Below are 15,250 nucleotides of genomic sequence, written 5' to 3' on the forward strand. Positions count from 1 at the left end.
CATAAACAGTTTTCTCTGCTCTCACGGTCCAAAAACTGTAAAAGCCAAGATCCCTGACAGTGTTCGGATTCAGCAGCTTCTGACAGACAAATAAAAAAAAAAACTGTTTAACTATGAACTACAACAGAGTATTAAAGCCACCATCAAAAATAGAAACTGTCAGATTTTTACAATTTTCAAAATATTTCAGAGGAAAAAACTCAATAACGTAAGTAATATTACAAGAATTTTAAAAAGGTTGTTTTTCTTATTAGAGACAGAACACCTTTTGTTGTTAAGCTGAGGTCCAGAAATCAAGTTTCGGTTTGATCTCAGGTTTCACTCATATTAAAAATACAGCACCAGAATCTCAGCTTCTGTTCAAAAACCTGATTATTAATATGGTTATTTTCTTTAAATGGTATTTTCCCCCCCAATGTTTGTAATATTAAAAACGTATTCTCACTTTTTTCATGTAAAATATGATTCTCAAATTAGTGACTTTATCCCTTTATTTTTTTCTTATCAATTAATAATTCATGTGAAAATTTAAGTTTGCTGTATTAACATATCGCATTCTCAAAACTACTGATAATTCTGTTCTTGTTGTTTTTAATTCAGATTTTTCCTCAAAAAGGCCATTTTTCATTTAACCTACATATTTCAAATACAACATTAAAAATATATAACGTCATTTCAGTAAGTTGAGGTTTTTCTGTTCGCCCCCAAACAGTTTTATTTTGTTATCTGACATTTTGATTTCCAAAAGTGGTGATAATTCTCTATCATTTGAAGGAATGATGTGACAAAATAATAAATAATGATACTGAGATGCTTGGAGTTTGAGGACAAAGTGGGTGTGTGTATGTGTGTGTATCAGCTGCAATGGCAGAGCAGCAGTCCAGCCACTACGGGTAGCAGGTTGAGCAACAGCAGCCACAAAGTGATGGCGAGTCCTGGAGAACTGGAACACGGATCTGCAAAAACAAAGTGGTTTTAAGTTCTGTATGACTTTCAGGATTTACATGTCATTTGGTTTAATTACCACAAAGTTACTCATCAGGTCAGAGACACAACTGTAAGCTGGTTTTTGAATGTCAGACCTTCTTTTTGCCAAAAGATAACTCCTCTAATGAATTAAAAAGTTGAGATCTTGCCGCACATTTGAGCAACTTTTGTCGCCATCTAGTGGGCAATGTGAACATTTAAAAGGTTTCTGGTACTTTTCCTACTTGAAACCCAAAATTCAGTTGTTTAAATAAAAAGCCAGTCATCTATGTCAGAAATGCATGTTTTTGTTTTGGCACGCAGAGCTTTCACCTCACTATTAATGTATAAACATTTTGATTTTGAGAGATTTACGGTTCTTGAGTTTTAAGATATGAATATGTATTTGCTGGAAGGATGGAATTTCACCTGACAACCACAACTTACAGCTGCAGGGGGGGAAAAAACATACAAAAACAAAGTTACAAACTATTAAATTTCCAACAAATGGCACAATAAGCCTGCAATTATTATTTTGAAATCAAGTAATTGACCTATTATATGATTTAGTAACTGAATAAAACCATTACTGTTTACTAAAAAGGAAAGTGGGACATATAAATATATTTAGTAGGGTTGTTCTCTGAAAGTTCTCCAGTGAAATAAAATGAGTTTTAAGCTTTATTTTTCACAGTAGAAACCCCACAGAGTAAACGTGCTCCGTCCACCCTAAAATCTGTCCCAGAGAGCCACAGGAGTAGATTTAGCCATATTTTGGTAAGACTGACTCATCTGGACGTGAGACGGACCAATGGGATTACTCCTGGTGGTGTTGATGGGCGGGAGCTGGTGTGGGTGGGGACAGTCGTCACAGAAGTCGGTGCAGGCGGGGCAGACGAGCATGCCGTTGTAGACCCAGCCGTTGAGCCGCACGCTGACACTCAGCAGCTGCCCTTTACGGAGGCAGTGGAACGGGTGATCCTGAACGTACACAGTCACGCCCTGATGCGAACACGACACCTGCAGCACGCAAACACGGAGACAAAACAGTCACATTAAAGCCAAAAACCTCTGCTTCTCAAACTGGATCCAATGTAACTGGAATCGAGTGAGGAATCATGAGAACACACGATCTTATTACAGTTCACCCCACGTCCTCAGCTTTCTGGATTCAATTCAATTTTTTTGTTAAAATGTTTGACGCAGTCCCAAATTAGGTTCTCAAAGCAGACAGGAACTTTGTTATAGTCATGGAAATGCCTAAACTGACTGTCACTGCGATCCTCAGAAAAATGTTGTTGTTGTCCATGCGGCTGATCCCGTTTTTCATTCAGGGTTGCCACAGCGGATACAGCCAGATCCACATTGGTATTTGGCACAAGTTTTACGCCGGAGGCCCTTCCTGACACAACTCCAGTTTTACCTGGAGAAGCGGTCTCCCATCCAAGTGCTAACCAGGTGTCACACTGCTTAGCTTCTGAGCTCTGATGGGATCAGACTGACACAGAGCAGATCAGCTGTGTGATCCTCAGAAAAATAAAAAATAAGAGAGAAAAATACAATAGATCTGGTTTGAGCAACTCCTCCTGTGGCCAAATAGGACACATCCAGCGGGCGTGCACAGCCAGCCTGCGCACGCACAGCCTGTCCATGCATAAAGTTAATTCCATTAGATAGCGCAGCTCCTCTATGGCCGGACGGGCACTGTGATTCCTTGGACACGTGCTGGTAAAAACTCTGTTAAATTCACAATGTAGGGTATCAGTTAAAGCTCTCAAGCCGACATGAGGCCACAGTCAACCACAGCAAACAGAAGCAGCTGATCGGTGAAGCTGCAGATCATAATCAACAGTCTGAGAAGAACTCCACAACCCTTTTTTTTTTTTTTTAATTCTCATCGGCCCTGCACTGATCTCATATATGGCCTTTAGGGAGCACCAACTGACGGAAATCCGTCGTAGCCACAGAGAACTTTAATCCCTGTAGTTATTTTGCATTGCAACAAAACCTGGACATCTGTCATTCTGCCAAATGTCACCAAATCTCTATCATTTTGTTTGTATTGAACTTTGTATGGGCAGCACAGTGGGTTAGTGGTTAGCACTGTTGCCTCACAGCAAGAAGTTCATGAGATCAATTCCCACCTGTTGCCTTTCTATGTGGAGTTTGCACCTTCTCCCCATGTTTGTGTGGGTTCCCTACGGGTGCTCCAGCTTCCTCCCACATCCAAAGACATGCAGGTTAGGAAACTTTAAATTGTCAGTAGGTGTGTGTGCATTTGTCTATATGTGGCGAACCACACCTCACACCCTGTGACCGCTGGGATAGGCTCCAGCCCCCAGCATGATGCTTTCCTGTACAAAAAAACAAAAAAACAAAAAATCGAATGCCCAATGACGACCAGGGATCAGTTGTTCCCCGACCGTGATTGGGCACTCAGGCTGATCACATGGCATCTGTTGTGTTTAAAACATTGCTTTCTTCACAAACATAGAGGACCTTGTAGCAGCCAGAGCCCCAGTCAGGGTAGGTCATCTTCCTGGTGCACTGCTCCATCACAAAGGCTGACTTCTGGTACAAACACACAGAATCTGCACCGTACTGCTCCGCGCCATAGTTCCTCCACCAGTCTGAAAAACACACAAAATAACCGTTTTCTAATTCAGTCAAAATAATACTATTGAAAGACCAAATGCATCCACGTTTACATTAGGGCCCTTTATGTTCCATCTGCTGTTAATCAAAAATCCAATGTGGCGCTCACCATGATGCATGCATACAAAAATCATTGGAAGAGTCTTGGTTTGTCTTTGTTCTCTTAACTTAGAGTTGTTTGTTCTTTTTGTTGAGTATCTGAGCAAAATCCACTGAGCAAAAGCTGCTGACAGCTGCAGTTTAACTGGCTATGGGTGATCGGAGAGTCATAGTCCTGAAAGATCTCATCATATTAGCATGTTAAAAAAATGTATCAATGTTTGTCAGTAAAAGACTAAAACAAACCAGAGCTATATCAAAGATTTGGTGCAAATGCCCCATACTGCTGTTTCACACTGCATTATGTGAAATGACAAAACACCAACTGGCATGATTGTCAGTCATGCTTAACTAACTGTGCTCAAGGGTGCTGGTCTTGAAACGAGGCGTGGTCAGGCACCAGTGTTGGTGCATTTTTATTGTGAAGCAGCAGAAAGTGACTGTTCCAGAGACCAACAAAAACCTGGTCTGAAGTCAAGTGCAGAGAATCTGGAATCAGGTACGACTTACACAGGAGGATTCTCCACACACCAACACGTTAAACAAATTCCATCCATCCATTTCCTATACCCGCTTACTCCATTTAAGGGTCGCAGGGGGCTGGAGCCTATCCCAGCAGTCATAGGGCGTGAGGTGAGGTGCACCCTGGACAGGACACCAGTCTGCCACATACAGACAAACACATTCACACCCTCACACACACACCTATGGACAAATTAACATTTCCAGTCCACCTAACCTGCATGTCTTTAAATGTCGGAGGAAGCCGGAGCACCCAGAGGGAACCCATGCAAACATGTGGAGAACATGCAAACTCCACACAGAAAAGCCACAAGTGGGAATCGATCCCATGGCCGTGTTGCTGTGAGGAAACACTGCTAACCACTAAACCACCGTGTCACCCAGATTAAACAAACTATTAAACAAAATAACAATAAACATAAAAATGCAAAAAGTTACTGCTTCCCCTCAGGGAGCTTCAGTGCAATCAGTGGTGAGAAAATGTTTTTATTCTGTTTAATTCCACAGTGGCTGATTTAAATCTGACAAACATCCATAAGAAAAGCAGATCATTACTGACATGTTTCATCATTTCATAATGTTGCACTGTGACTGGCGTGCTGCGGTTTGCAATGTGTAAAGCGTGCAGCGAGTCCTCGGGGTTACCTGGCTGGTTCTCAGATACTCTGCAGTAAGAGTTTCTTTGATATTCTCCACTCAGGTGCCAGCTGAACTCCTGACTGAACGGACAGTAGTCCGCGATCTCAACAGCACCACCAAAGTACGACAGCTGATCATCCGCCACGTCCGGGATCTGGTCAAAATACTGACACACAATGACAAAACACAATACATAATTATAATCTTAAGGCCTCAGTGGAAAAGCACAATGACTACGAATTAAAGTTGACTTTCAAGGACGAATGACGGCCAAAAAAAAAACAAAAAACAAAAAAATTATTCAAGTTTCTGTACCATGAAATTAAAGTGAAAAGCCAGCATGAAGACATTTAAATCAAAGTGAGTCTCATTTTGAAAAATCCTAACACTGAAGCTTTATGGTGCCACTCAAAGCAGTCTCAGCTGCCACAGTGTACTGTCCACTAGGAGGTGCTAGTGAGTTTGGACAGTTGTCTCTCCAGTTGTCTGAGTTTCTTTCAGCAATGGTTGAATTTGGTGTCACATGTCAGCGAAAAATAGCAACACTTGTCTTTATTAAAGATGTTTATTCAAAACAAAAACGCTGTTTCAGCAAGAGACAGACAGACAGACAGAGACAAAGACACAAAGAGAAGGACACAAAAACAGAGCCAAACAGACATAAAGACATGAAGAGACAAAAACAAAAAAAGACAGGCCGATGTACACACAGACAGACACAAAAGACAGAGAGACCAATTGCAAAGAGGGCCAGACAGACACAAAGAGAGACAAATGGACACAAACAGGAACAAGCAGAGGTGCTGCAAGACAAACAGCTGTCCAAACTCACTACCACCTCCTAAAGGAGAGTACTGCCAGTTGCCGCTCAGACCGTCATGTATGATGTCATCAGGCACCACCTATTTTGCTACAAGCCTCCAAATGGGGACCGTCTCTGCACTTTTGTCTTTACAGTTTCTAAAAATAGTTTCAAGGACAGAAACATTAATTCAACAGGAGAAAAACAAACTTGCAGGTCTGTAAACGTGCAGAGCTCACAGCCTGCAGCGGGGGCACTGTTGCACGTGTACCTGGTACTCCAGCGGCAGCTCCTGTGGGTACTTCTGCAAGTTGCACACGGCAACAGCCAGCTGGTCCTGCCTGCAGGTCAGCTGGAGAGGAGACGCTCGCACGGTGCCACAGTACGGCATCACGGCATGACGTCTGCAACCACAAATATCACAAACACCGTGACCTGTCGAGGCTCAGATGCCAAGAACACGCAGGTCATAGGATCAGTTTAGACGCACACAGCTGTCAGTAACACTGGAAACGGGACCAAATTCTTAAATAAAAAGCACCAGAAACCAAAATAAAGCTCAAAGTCAGACATTCTGACATTTGAGAACCTGATTTTGAGTTTTGAACCTTTGACACAGCACCACCTGGGGAACACTGTGTGTCCAAAATCAGACCCTAAGTGCCAGAGGAGATGTTTTTCAAACTGCAGACGGGCACTGTGCTATCAGTGGGATGCAAACAAACACAGCTGGTAAATCGGACCTTTCTCTCTGCTTGTCCATCCAGAACTTGCAGCTTTTCATCACAAAGTCACAGCCAAGGCCATGACCCCAGTCCAGCCTCTGAGCCAGGCTGTAGTTGGCTCGGTACCAGCCGCTGTCCTCCATGATGGCCAGCGTCAGCCGGGAAAAGACACGATTCTGGGTGTGGGAGCCCGTCATTGCCTCGTTCTGGAGAGAAAGAGACGAACCAACATGGATTACAGCAGAAACCCTTCCAGCTGTAAAATAACGAGCAGAAGGTGGCTTGGTTACCTCCAGCAGCCTCTTCTCCCAGTGGTTCAGTTCAGTTCCAGTTCCTCCCTGGTTTTCAAGTTCCATTCCTTCCAAGATAGGACAGTTAAAATGGCTCCGTGCCTCCTCCTGGAACCACAGACAGGAACACACAGTTCTCCAAATTCTTTCCCTCTGACCACCAGACGAGGTGACGTGCTGACTACCCTCACATCATAACCCACCAAAACACCACAACTTGGACAATACGTGGAACAGGGGTCAGCAAAATTATTTTAGTTATGTAACAGAATGAACTGAAACCAAATACAAAGGAAGTAAACTATTTTTTTTACTTCTCCTTTCTAGGTGCTGTATTTTCCAGAGTACAAGTCGCACCTTTTTTTCCTGTATGTAGAACTCACGTTTTATCACAACACTTCCCTGGGGGTAAGTTAAACAACGGAACTCAGTGTAGCACATGTAAATGGTAAATGGACTGCATTTATATAGCACTTTTCCATCTGTATCAGACGCTCAAAGTGCGTTACAATAATGCCTCACATTCACCCCGATGTCAGGGTGCTGCCATACAAGGTGCTCACTACACACCGGGAGCAATAGGGGATTAAAGGCCTTGCCCAAGGGCCCTTAGTGATTTTCCAGTCAGGCAGGGATTTGAACCCATGATCTTCTGGACTCAAGCCCAACACATTAACCACTAGACCATCACCTCCCCTGTATACCTCCCATGTACACACCACAGCCTATACTGTTACTTAACATAAGGTCTTTTAAATTCTAAAATAAACAAGATGGACAAATAAACAACATAATGTGCAACATAATGGATGTTATTTGAATCAGTTCGAAGAAAATAAATCTTCAGAGGGACATGGATTACTGGTCCACAACATGATGAAGTGAACCATTGATTTATGCAGGAAAGCCTCAGCTTGTGGTGTGAAACAAAAACATTGTTAAAGCCTAACCAAAAAGCAAGATTATCTGACGCATCTTGGACAAAAGACGACATCAAATGCACAGATTACTGACCCGTGAGTCTGTTAGATATCTTTCTTTCATCAGTTCTTTAAGTTGGGATTTTATGCATTGCTGTGGGGCATCAATCCTGGCATTCATTCTTGTATTACACAGTTTATTTATTTATTAATTTTTTTTGTTAAGTGATTTGTTTACTTGGAAAGTCCTATATAAATAATTATTATTACTACTACTACTAATGAAACTGACTTTTCATCACACAAGTTACAACCAAACATAAGTCCTCCCAAACTAGTCATTTAAAAAAAACAAAAACAAAAAAAACAAACAAGACTTGTAATCTGGAAAATATGGTATAGTGTTTAGCGTGTTTGAACCTGCTAATCATGTTTTTAAATTGCACATCCGCACCGTGCTGCTTACCACGACCCGAGGCGTAACCAGGACATGCACTTGGTGTCGGACCATCACCCCTCCTCTGATGTCCCACAGCCTGGTAACCCTCCTGATTACTGCCTCGCTCCACTGATACAAACCCAGGCTGATGGGTCAGAAAAACAAGTGAGTGGAACAACCCACCACAGGCTGGTACAGCTTTGATTCTTATAAGAGGTAATGCTGCAAAGTGTGCCCACCTCTCATTGAAGGCGGGCAGACCGCTGGCAAAGCGTGGCGTCAGGGGTTTTCCATCGTCATCATGATAAAAGGCAAACAAACCCGCTGAGAATCCCTGTTGGACACAGAAAAAACAACACCTTCTGACGACAGCAGATTTTCAGCATTTTGTTGCACGAAATTCATGATGCCATCATACAGTTCAGATATAGTCGATATAGTCGTTTAACAAGTCACACTTTTTTTTTGTATTATCAGCTCTTTAAATTGGAATTTTTGTGTGTTGTATTAGTGTACTTGCCACTTATTCTGTTGCCATTGGAGTTTATTTTTGCTTAAGGCTTTGACTCCTGTGAAATCTCTGTAAAAACAGTTTGTCTACACAGAAAGGCCCAGGTGGGATCTCATGACCTTCTTGCTATGAGGCATTTGTGCTCATCACCCTGCCACCATTATTATAATAAATTAAGTAAGTAATAACAACAAACCAGTGATAGTTTTCAGTATACAAGTCGCAGAACCTCTCAAACTTGTAAAAAAAAAAAAAAAAAAAAAAAAAACACATCTTTACTTATATGCCAGAAAACAGTAAACTAGATCTGATTCAAATTCCACACTGGTATCAACCAGGAAGGGCTGACAAGTGACATTGGCTTCATACAGTCAGTAGGGGGCAGTAAATGTCACATGAAAATTGACAGTAAGAAAACAGAACATTTACGGCCAGAAGAGGGCAGTAAGGTCACTTTTTAAATGGTTACATTTTGAAGCACATGGTGACAAATGTCAAACCACACAAGAGGTGTGTTTGTACCAACCAGAGCGTGGATGATCTCATGTTTGACGGTGGACAGCATCCCTTCAAACTCCTGAGGCTGAGGAGAGATCATAGCAGGACACAGGTTGGCATAGCCGGCGATCGGCCTGCAAGGACAAACACGTGTCACCGTGAGACAACATGTTTGGGACAAAGTTCCCATGGTTCAATGTGTGTGTTGCCACCTGTCCAGCAGCGCCTCCAGCTGGCAGTAAGCAGCATAAGCGACTATATTCTCCTGTCCGCAGCGCTCGGTGGTGACGCCGCTGACATAGAGCACAAAGTCGGAGGCCTCCACCCCGGGACCGTCTGGGGGGCCTGAGGGGCCGCAGGACTTCCCCGACTCACTGCACACTTTACATTGCTGCAAGAAAAATGCACAAATCAGCAGGAATAAACTTTATTCCTTTTTTCAGAGCTTCTGCAAAAGCGGTTCTGCTTTTGCTTCACAGTTGTTTAGAAATATTTGAAAAGTTTAATTCAGTTTTTTGTATGTATAAAACAAAATACTGGTTCTTATAGAATAATGATATACTCGTACTTGCCATTCCTGATTTGTTCTGGATTCAGATTTGAAAAATATTTCTTGCTCCAGTAGAAAGTAGAAATCAACTTGTAGATACACAACTTAATTAGCTGTGTTAGCTGTCGCCAGGGTCAATCTTTGTTTTTATCAATTTAACATACATTCTCAAAATTGGAAAATATGAACATAGACCCAAACAAATACAACTTATGTTTGCCCTTTTTTATTGTCAAAAGTTCAGTCACTGATTCCGCTACAGCTCTCGAACAACAAAAGTCAAGTTGTCTATAATTTCTATCATTATTCAAAACAATTTTTTAAATTTGTTCTTAAAATATAAAAAAAAAACAAGCACCAGTTGTACAATGTTCATACACATATATATCTTGAAGTACAGTGATAAAATTCTCAGTTAAAATTAACACAAAACTTACAAGTCAACAACTGATGGAAGCTATCTTGTCTTATCTTGTCAACAACTATAATGTAAATTTCTGTTGCATGTCTACAAACATTGTGACACATAACCTTGAATATAGTCATAGTAAGTATGCTATATATTATTTGACCAGCAGATGTCAGTAGTCTCTAATAAGGTGTTAAATAAGGCTTCAATTCAAGTAACAACGCTTTTTGTGAAGCAACTGGCTGGAAGCCTCACTGAAGTGTCAGTCTTGGCTTCTTCTGCCCATCACAACTCCATGTTTATCATTGCATAATATTGATTAATATAAAATATCCACACCAACACCAGGCCTTGATTTTCTTAATTATCTCCCTGTGAAGCTACACCTGTTTGTTTTCTTGCAGCTTAGGTCTACTTTCGAGCTCTCTGTATTATAACTGTTTCATAAGTTGATATGCTGTTGCTATTTACAAAGCCACTTACTTTCTGACTCCAAAGTTAGAAAAAAATATAGAAAAAAAGAAATTTGTCTTTTCAAGCTGTAATGAATGTGTTGGGATTAGAAAGGTTGGACCAGTTGTCTCGGAAGATGGAGTACAACAGTGACCAATCTGTCAATGAAACAATTCAAGTAACTGATTCTAACCCATGTATGAACGGCTGGGCAGAGCTGAAGCGGCAGCCCAGCCAGAGAGCCATACCAACCAGCCAGACAGAGAGAGACCACAGCCGGTGTGATCGAGCAGACACACTCCGTCCGACATGCTTCACTTTTGGATATATACACACACCCAATTCTGCGCAATGGAGCTTCTGCAAATTTGACCAAGGTGAGTGAGTAATCTAAAAATATAACATGACGTTAGTGCACCACTGAACACTTAAGTTTTATCAGCCAACATTAGCTTAGCCGTTAGCTGCAGTATGCTGAATGTGAGGAAAGCGTCTCCAAAAACACCAAGACGTCGAAGCTGCAGAGGAGACCTTCAACTCCTTAAATGTCCTGAGGGTCCAGCTCACCTGTCGTCTCTGAAAACCAACACCTGCTGCTATGCTTCTAAATAAAACAAAGGCTCTTTAAAGAGCAACCATTTTATTATTTGAAAAAGCAGTTTTCCTTTTATATTTTAACATTAAATGACTGAATCAATTACAAGTTTGCTAATATAAGAAATGTTAATGTCAAAATGTACAGTAATCAGAAATTAATCTTGAGGTTAAAAAAAAGACATTTCAGAGGATTTTTTTTAGAAAACTGCTGTGCATAAATTAGCAGTTCTGATGTTCCTATGACACACATTTCTGCACTCTGTTGTCTTCCATGTTTTGGCCTGATGCCTCATTTCTACTGAACGCACAAAGCTACATCACAGCACCCAGCGGTAAAGTTGGACTGAGTTGAATTTTGACTGTGGTGAGTCTGAATTCAAGTGGCGGTGCGCACTCCCGACAGAGCATCACGTAAACTCAGTTTTTGCTAGTCGTGGCGCAACGCGGCATTTGCGCGACACTTCTCACTGAAAACAATGGCTTTTAGAGCGATGTGTGCTGAGTTGGAAAGGGCCTAAAAACTTCCAGCAGCAGATCCTAGTTTGTGACAGAAAGATATCAAATTAGCTAATGCCCCAAAATACTGTGATTTTATTTTTTAATTCAACTCTTTTTTCATTCATTACTATTTAACTTTTAAGCTTTGAAGGTTCAACTTGAGCACTCATTGATCAGGGTGTAGTGCCGTTCCTGACCTGCAGGTGGTGCTGTGGTACAGTAACAGGGCCGCAGCGGGTGACCTCTGCACAGGCGCCCTGACAGTAGCGATGCGGGTCATCTCTTTTCCTCAGGTACTGGTTGGTTGCACACTGCCTGAGAAAACGTACAACAGGAGATGTCATCATGCACACATGTAAAATCAACAAGGAAACAATGGTTCCATTAAAACAGCCCCAAAATATGAATTGAGTAGCTTTCTGAATGGCTGGTGAGACAAAATGTAATGTTTAAAGATGCTACACTGAGCTCTAGAGAAGCATGAGTCACATTTTCCACCACATCCTAACATTTTGAAGACTAGATTAATAAAAGTACAGTGATGTTTATTTTGACACAATTTTTACTTGAACTGTAAAAACTAAGCAAGTACCAATTGATTATCTAATTAAAATTTTAAATTTTTCAGTTATTAAAAAAAACGTATTACATCTGCAGTTGATAGAATCTCTAAGTTTATAGTATATCATTGAAGTCCTCTAGAGGCTCTGAGGTCCGATGTGTCGATGCCCACCTCCAAATTCTGTAGTGGGAAGCGGATGAGAGTCTCTGACTCTCCCCCAGACTAGTTAACTCCACAAGAAATGCTGGTTCCCAGTTATTTACATGTCCACAAACCTTGTGCTATGTAGCTGTGATCTTGAAATCTCATGATCTGTGCAATACATTAGTTGACCAGTAATCTCTAATAAGGTGTTAAATGAGGTTTTAAGCAATGTAGCTTTTGGTGAAGCAATTGGCTGTAAGCTTCACTGGAATGTTGCCATCGCTACTCCACGTTTGGCATTCCATAATGTTTGTTGATATGAAATATTCACACAAAGACTGCACACGCCATCAGTGCATTTATAAGTACACAAACTATATGTATTTTTTGTTTTTATCCGCTGAAGTAGCATGAAGTCGAGATGTAAACATGAGGACAATGATGTTGTGAAAACAGTCAAGTTCTGTGGTAACGATGCAGAGAAAAGAAAGAATTTTGGCACTTTAAATGGCAAATTTGCACCTGTCCAGTGTGGACTCAAAAAAAAAAAAAAAAAAAAAGAATCCTTGTTGTCAAAAAAGCTTTTCTACAGTATTTTTCCCCAGACAATTAGACAAGTATTCATATCGAACACCGATTACAGTCAACACCTTAAAACAGTAACTTCACAGACTGTGTAACAGGAATGACTGATGATCCCAGCTGCAAAGATTAGGATGTGACGGGTCGCACACCTGCTGAGCAGAATGGGTCCGACCCTGCGCCTCACACTGAAGGCCCGCTGCAGGTAGTCAATGGCCTGAGGAAACAGTTTGTCCTGAAGACATAAACACAGTCAGAACAGAACCAAGTTCCATCTCTCCTCATGAAAAAACATCAAATGACATTTCACATTTGATGTGGATCCGTGGAAGTCAAATCAGTTCTAGAACAAGACTGATTTTAGGACATTATTGATCCTAAAATTGTATGACTGTTCAGTGTTGGAGGAGATTTTCTCTCTAGAAGTTGAAGTCTAGTTTACACACTTCATTAGTGCATATTCATTTTTTAAAAATCTGGTGTCTCCTCACCTTCACCAGCCTTCGCTTGTCTGCAGGAAGTCTGTGAGAGGAAAAAAAAAACACCTGAAAATTCCCACAAAGACACAGAGTTATTAGTGGCGACCGTCAGTTTGACGTGTGCAGATGCTTACTGGTCAACACTGTGGTCATAGATGATCTTTATCTTCAGGTGAAGGTCGTCAGGAGAGCTTCTCTTGGTCAGCCTCTCAGGCTTTAAGTACACCTGATGGACAACCTGAAAGAGTTGCACAAATAAGAACGAGCACATTTCTAATTTAAAAACAAACCCGTCCACAGTGAAAGGAATTGATAAGCTATTATCTATCAGTACCATCAATTCTGGCAATTCACAATTTTCAAACTTTTTTCCAGAGTGTGGCATCACATCTGAAATGATGATGTGAGCATTGAAAAGTGGAACAGATGTCTGATGCACAGGATTTAAATGGATGAACATTTTTTTAAAACATATTCTCAAGTGGAACCAGTTCTTGATTACCATCACAAGCCTCACACAATGTTACACAGATTTCTGGAAGGATGCATTTCAGGGTTTTGAAGCCTGAATGGCCAGAAAATCGAGTCCAACCTGGCAACAGATGCTGTCCATTAGTGGCCCCCTGAGCCCCAGGTTGAGATTCCTACGCTTCTAAATAATTAATCAATAACTAAAATCAACATTAGTTACATCTTAGTAAAACGTATCTGAAATATATATATATATATATATATATATATATATATATATACACACACATATATATATATATATACACACACGATTTATTATAATTTATTAATTTATTATAATTTTACTAATTTACTGTAATTTTACTGACGCTGTGCTCTAGTTAGCATATTAGCTGCTAACTAAATAACACTGTGGGAAAAAATCTGAGTAACGGAGTATTTTACATGTTTGACTCCACATATACGAAACGCAGATACTTAATGTCTTAAAAGTATCAGGAGAAAACACATGAACTAATGCTGTTAGCCACTAGCGTTAGCATGCTAACTAGCTTAGCCGCGTTTATCCGGATGAAGCTCGCGTGGTGTCTCTGTGCGCGCGGCAGGCTGACCTCACTGCGAGACGGGGCTCGGTGTTTGCAGAGGCCGTGGCAGCTCGCTAACACAGCCAGCAGGCAGAGGAGGAACCGGGACACGGACGCCTCACCATCCCCGCTCAGCCTCGGCCCCATCCTCCGAGCGGCCCGCAATCAACAGAACCTCCACCGGTCCCCTGAAAGCCGGCTTCATTCATCGCTCGCTGAGTGGCTCAGAACATGTGAGAACATTCCAAAAAGACGATTAAATGTGGCGAAAAGGAACACCGACGAAGAAAACTGACTGACAGATGGTTTGTTTATTTCTGTCAGGTGAGGGGAAACGAAGATCGTCTGTGAATAAGATCATCCATACAGCATTACATACACAGAGCTCATTATGTGAGCAGAGATCGTCTATGCCGTCAATGAAAATACAAAAATAATCTGTTATCAAGATGAGCTCGTCAAAGAAAATACGAAAAATATTCGTTTATTGTCAGGAGGATGAGCCTACCAGAGAAGAAATATAAAGATTGTATATTGATAGCAAGCGTATAAGAAATACAAAGATCGTCTATTGTCGTGAAGAGCCTGTCAGAGAAATACAAAGATCGTCTACTGCGAAGAAGCACGACCATCGTCTGTTGACAGAAAGCCTACAAAAAAGAAAGAAATAGAAAGATCGTCTGTGAAGGATTGGAGAATAGATCATTTTTATCTATTGACACAAAGCCTACAAAAAGACGAAAGAGTGACTGTCTGCTCATGGATGAGTCTAAGGACAAAAATATTTTTTTTTTCATTCTCATTTTTATTCATAGACTTTAACTATCTTGTCGTTTGGAGACAAAACCCCAT

General features: G+C 41.2%; 1 protein-coding gene across 2 annotated transcripts; it reads right to left on the minus strand.

The window, feature by feature from the left end:
- Positions 1-452: 452 nt before the first annotated feature.
- On the minus strand, positions 453-14,720 carry LOC117524855 (leishmanolysin-like peptidase). Of its 2 annotated transcripts, none has more exons than XM_034186668.1 (16): positions 14,426-14,720; positions 13,475-13,578; positions 13,353-13,383; positions 13,014-13,096; positions 11,771-11,888; positions 9,279-9,457; positions 9,095-9,200; positions 8,297-8,391; positions 8,085-8,202; positions 6,699-6,806; positions 6,427-6,614; positions 5,955-6,087; positions 4,888-5,047; positions 3,466-3,596; positions 1,755-1,986; positions 453-956 (listed from the first exon to the last, which is right to left on the minus strand). In XM_034186668.1, exons 1-16 carry the CDS (start codon positions 14,543-14,545, stop codon positions 856-858), a joined length of 2,007 nt encoding a protein of 668 aa, XP_034042559.1. In that variant the 5' UTR covers positions 14,546-14,720; the 3' UTR covers positions 453-855. The 2 variants fall into 2 exon arrangements, with proteins under 2 accessions (XP_034042559.1, XP_034042560.1); XM_034186669.1 differs by having other exon boundaries at positions 1,776-1,986; positions 14,426-14,716.
- Between the last annotated feature and the right edge of the window lie 530 nt (positions 14,721-15,250).

Source organism: Thalassophryne amazonica, chromosome 14 (assembly GCF_902500255.1).
Source record: "Thalassophryne amazonica chromosome 14, fThaAma1.1, whole genome shotgun sequence".
Lineage (NCBI taxonomy): Eukaryota > Metazoa > Chordata > Actinopteri > Batrachoidiformes > Batrachoididae > Thalassophryne > Thalassophryne amazonica.